This window comes from Atta colombica, unplaced genomic scaffold, assembly GCF_001594045.1.
Source record: "Atta colombica isolate Treedump-2 unplaced genomic scaffold, Acol1.0 scaffold38, whole genome shotgun sequence".
Lineage (NCBI taxonomy): Eukaryota > Metazoa > Arthropoda > Insecta > Hymenoptera > Formicidae > Atta > Atta colombica.
Window position 1 is genome coordinate 4,841,664 of NW_017259490.1, and position 5,979 is coordinate 4,847,642.

The following is a 5,979-nucleotide window of genomic DNA, read 5'->3' on the forward strand; positions in this document are numbered from 1 at the left end:
CATATTATTCTGTTATAAATAATTAACTTTAACATATAAAAATAAATTAATAAATTTAAAACTACAAAAATTACAAAAACAACTATAAGAACAAAATATATGACAGAATTAAATAATATGAACAGTAAATATGAACAGTAAATAAAAGAAACATACAATATTACATATTGTATATTTTCGTAGTGCGTCATATATTTAAAATGTTTACGTTAAAAATATAAAATATTTATATTTTAAAGAATATACAATAAATTCATCGTTATTATGAATTTTTTTCTCTGGAACATACATAATATTAATATAATAGGAAAATATGCATCTAAAATTGTTTTCAATTGCGAGTATTCAATATCAAATGGCACAAAGTTTTTTATATGATACATTTCCAAGTATAAGATTAGATGAGAGGTACCGAATATCATTTGATTAATTTTTATTATATTTTTCATTTATATTGATTTGATACGTAAATAAACATTGAAAATTGTAACTTCTTGTTTCAGATATTTAATATTACATGTTTAACTTTTTACCAATAAAAAATTAATTTGTTCTAAGTCTTTTCGTAATTGCAAAATACGATTTAAACAACTGATTAACTAAATCATAATATTGAATAAACTAATATCATAGTTTAGTCGAATTCGCCTTAATTTTGCTTCCGCAGCATTGCTCCGGATATATTAATAGTAATTTCCAAGTATTTCATTTTTGTTGCATGCTTATAATGCTATGCGCAACATATCGAATGCACACATCAGCGTAGGAAGGCGAAACCTTGAAATTCAAGACCTTGCAAACGCTCTAATGCTTTCATTTGCTATTAAATGGTTATCTATTGTCGACTTCTTTAAAAGATAGTATTCTATATAAATATCGTAAAACTTATGTAGTTTTTAGAAAAAAATATCTGTAATGGAAATAAATATCTGTAGCATTTTATTCTAAGAAACGTATTGCAGACTTTGTAAAATAGAAAATTCATGTCTAATTGTAATTATCTCTATTTTTTGAAGAATTTAATAAAGTAAAGTTAATGTTTTTAAAAGTAAATATTTAAAGATTTATAAAGAATTTATACTACATCATTTATTTATAAAAGAATTATTATTCATAAAAAATATTCGTTTATTAAAAAGTTAATATCAAATAATGTTGCTCTCGTCCCACATCTATCATCACAAGTGATATTGCTTATAATTTATAATAATACTATTTATAATCGATATAAATAACATGATTATTATTTATAATTTATACATGTAACTATATAATTATTCATGGTCATTTTTTTACGTTGCCAATACTTTAAATCAGTTAGCTAACAATGCTTTAAAAAGCTAAGAGTTTCGTCATGATGTAAAGAAGAGCATGATTTGCAAATTTCATACATGATGACGAATCATGCTGGAACTAATTAACGTTGGTTAACACTTGCAATATACGTTACATCATCTGATTGTAATGAATGGCTATAATATACTGATCATAAACACATACTATCTAATTACGCTGTTCACATTGTGTTTAAATATATATATGTATATTTTTGCTTTTTTTATCTGTGATGCGTCTTCTTAGCGGCGAGACATTATCGTATCTCCTGATAACAATTGTAGCATGTAATAATGATAGATGATGATATATATCAATAAGACTGATGTTCTTACGGTTCTTGTGCCGTCGAACCTCAAATTGTTAATCGATAAAATTAATATATCAAAAATATTGATAGATTGAATTGCAAAATAAACCGCAACGTAATTAAGTTAACGAGTATTTAAACTTGCGAGGCTTGTCAGAACTCTGTCCAAGTAAGATCAATTTATTAACAATACTTTCTCGTATAAGTCTACGTAATTTTATGAATAGATGTATTTATTACAAACATAATTATTCGCATTTCGATATTAAAATAATTAATTTATGATAATAAATTAAGCGTAATGATAATATGGAAAGCAAAAGCAATTAAGTGATCATAAAAGTCGATTCAGCAGAGTAAAATAGATCGAAGTAAATTAGATTAATTTTTATTGATTGAAAAAAATAATCAAAAACAAATTTTGATATTAAGTTTTATTATAAATTCTTAATTTTTACAACATTTAGGTGATATACTCATATAAATGGTTTTGTTTCTAATTTTATTATTGTTAATTTTTATAACTTTTGCTAGGTTTCATAACAAAATAGAATATAAATACGGTTTTCTTATTGCAAAAAAAAATAAAAAAAGGAAATTATCTTTATTTTGAAATTGAAAAGCAAACCAAATCGAAGCAAATCAATTAACTAGATTAACTGATTTAGCAAATTATACATCATTATATATAATTGCAAATTATTTATGCAAATTATACATAAAAATTATTATAATTTGCATAGTTTCTTTTATAACTTTTTCGTTACAAAGTTATAAAAATTATAATTTTTTTTTTTTTAAATCGTGCAGATTTTATGTAAGAGAAAACATTCTTCATTCAATATCTATGCTTATATCATCGACTGACATTGAATCACATGCAATACAAAACTGTTGTTTATTGTTTTCTGATGCAAGAGGAAGCGCGGAAATAACTCGTATAATACAATAGCTTATTTGAAACAAACAAGACTACTAGTAAGTATGAGAATTCTCAATGATAATTGATCTCACTCTTGTATGTGTGCAATACAGAACTATTCCTTGTTACACAGGCACTTCGCAAACTATTTATATAGCTCCGACAAACAAGTTGATTAGACAGTCTGTCATAATCTCGCTACTCATCTCCAGAGAATACAATCTGCAGGTTCGATTTGATGTGATTTTTCATTTTCATCTCTCTTTATCTGTCATAAATAATTTACCAAAACCGCTGAAGTGATAAGACTTGAAAGATTGCGAATAATTGTGATTCACAGTGTGTGATATTGACTTTTATAATTTTTGGAATTCGAGTGTATGAATCGTACTTCATTACGCGATAATTTATGAACCTAGAAACTTATTGAATCATTTTCCACATCTGCCCAGTGCATAATTAAATTTGTGAAGTCACGGTCCACTGGTTCACGTTATAGCTTGTGGCCTATTGATACAAGTTTTTTTTTTACTAATTAATTAACGCAAATAATGTGCCGTAAATTAGATTTATTTGAGACAATGTTGCCTGATTGTGTCTAATATTTTGATTACTCTTCTTCGTTTCTTTCTGTTTTTCAGTTATATTCGCATAATTAGTTACTTTTTTAAATACAAAAAAAATGTGGCGCGTATCGTCGTCATTTCATTAATAGCATGCGTCTCCGCAGATTTTAAAATGCCTATCGATCTTTACCAACTCACCGGAAGTCCGCCATGTCGGGCCGTTCTCTTAACGGCGGCAGCTGTAGGAGTTGATTTAAATATGAAAAATGTAGATCTCTCTGCCGGCGAACATCTAAAACCCGAATTTATTAAGGTGACTTATAATAAAATTTTTTTAATGAAACATTTAAGAATATAAATACAAGTGAATTCTTAAATTAAATTTTTTTATGTTGTAACTCTTTAAATTTTTTGAAATGGATTCTCATTTTAAAGAAAATTAAACCAATTTTTTTTAAAGTCTGGTTCAATTTTCAATCTGTAAGAATGAGATTTCACTCTTTAGAGTGAGCTTTCACTCTATAAAAGTTATAGGACATGCAATAAAAACTCCGAGAATTTATTTAAAAAAAAAAAATTAAAAAGGAAGAGAAAAAATAGAGTTAAACAGTTTCGTATAGATTTATGTACAGAGGCGAACGCACTCTAATTGTTATTTTGTTATATATTTTTATTTTATATATATATATATATATAATAGATGAACCCACAACATACAGTACCTACATTGGATGATGATGGCTTATATTTATGTGAAAGGTGTTTATCTCTTAATCTTCTTATATTAAAATTTAGTGAATATCACAAGTCTAATTTTTACACACATATAAAATAAATATATTTTTCTGTATCTAACTGTCTTTATCATATATTTTTGTTTAAATTCTTTAGTAAAGTCAATATTATTTATTTATTATTATAATAAATTATTTATGCTTGCAGCCGCGCAATTATGACTTATCTAGTCAATCAATATGGCAAGAACGATTCTCTGTATCCAAATGATCCGAAAAAACGAGCCATGGTGGATCAAAAACTTTACTTCGATATGGGAACTCTGTATCGATCGTTTGCTGATTATTATGTAAGTTCTTGGAACGTATAATACTTCATAAATCATATTTAATATCTAAGATTGATAGAAATGATACACATATATAATGTATGTACATACATTAATCGCAGTATCCAATAATATTCACCGGCATCACTCCGGAGCAAGCAAAATATGATAAACTGCACGAAGCCTTGTCTCTCTTGGATAAATTCCTAGAAGGGGAAAATTATGTAGCAGGAAAAACTCTAACTCTCGCTGATATTATCTTGGTCGTCTCCGTTTCTAATTTTCCGGTAAGTAACTATATAGTTTTATACAAACACACACTACTCATTCATTAAAACATTTATTAAGTCGATAAAATAGCGTAGAGAAAAAAGCATGTCTATAAATTTAGACATAAAAAAGCATCTCTTGTTTCTAAATTAAATATTAGTTTTATTATTATTTATAATTTATTATTATTTTTTTTTAATACTAATTTTGAGTAAAACTTTATTGTAAATTTATAACACTTCGCTATATATAAACAAGTGCGTATTTTGACAAACAAAATCAAAAACATAAATTTTAACAAAGACACAATTTTGAAAGAAAGTTATAACAAAATAACATCAAATTAGCAATTTAATATTTTTTTTTGCAGCTTGTAGATTATGACTTGAGTAAATATAGCAACATTCTGAAATGGTTTATTAAGATCCAAGCTGAAATTCCTAATTACAGTGAACTCGAAAGCGTTGGTATGAAGGCATTTGCAGACTTCGTCGAACACTATAAAAAAAAGACTTAATTTCGTCGCATAGATTGAATAGCTGTACAATGCATTGATACTGTATTATTTTTACAGTATTTTTTCTTCTAGAATTATTACGTCTTATAGATTTTGACTTTGTACAAATAAATTATGATTGTTAAACAGATTAAAAGAGTGCTAATTTTGAGATATATATATAGTATTAATGAGAATTAAAAATTAAAGATGATAGAATTAAAAATCTGAATTTTTAATGGAAACAAGTTAAAATTAAAAAGTTACTCAGTTATTAATATTTAATCTTAACACATAAATAAATCGATAAACTTGAAACTACGATATAAGTTTCTAATTAAAAAGAAAATATATTAAATTAAAAGAATGAAAGTAAGAATACGAACAAATAAAAAAGTGATGCCGATAAATATAATATAAAATAAAAATAATAAGTCATAATCTACTGTAACATAAATAGTCACAGTATCAATTTAAAAACATATCTTTTGATTATATAGTTTTAAATTGTACTATATGTAATTCCTATAATTTCTTATTGTTTCCGTATGTTGAAAATTTAAAGCGTCAAAAATGAGTAACATGCCGACTGATGGCAATCGCGATTTTTATATGACTAAAATTCTATCCAGACAACATAACATCTAAAAGATGTCATAAGATATCATAAAGACATTTTTTAGGACGTACATTGGGACCAAAAAATTATATTTAAAAAGCATTTTAAAGATATCTTCTAGATATTGCATGTTGCCTAGGTAACTCTCTCTCTCTTAAAATTCACATTCAACATATCATCTCATTATATCGTACGTCGGGTAATGATCTTCTGAAGATTATACAAAGTATAAAATATTGAAACCCGTTTCTACCTACAATATCTTGTTATTCTATTTAATTGTTTACATATTTTTCTCAGTAAATTTTGATGTAATATTGATATAAATTAATTTGATCCTTAGAATATCAAATGCAACATTGTTTTAATAATTATTAATTTTTATTTGTTATATATAT

General features: G+C 25.6%; 1 protein-coding gene across 1 annotated transcript in view; it reads left to right on the top strand.

Moving 5' to 3' along the window:
• LOC108690859 overlaps positions 1-4,987 on the top strand; it is a 12,923-nt gene extending 7,936 nt beyond the window's left edge. Inside the window, 5 exon segments of the mRNA XM_018198368.1 lie at positions 3,209-3,446; positions 3,834-3,892; positions 4,076-4,217; positions 4,319-4,483; positions 4,837-4,987. Coding sequence (XP_018053857.1) covers positions 3,209-3,446; positions 3,834-3,892; positions 4,076-4,217; positions 4,319-4,483; positions 4,837-4,983 — 751 coding nt within the window. The 3' untranslated portion in view covers positions 4,984-4,987.
• The last annotated feature ends 992 nt before the right edge of the window (positions 4,988-5,979 follow it).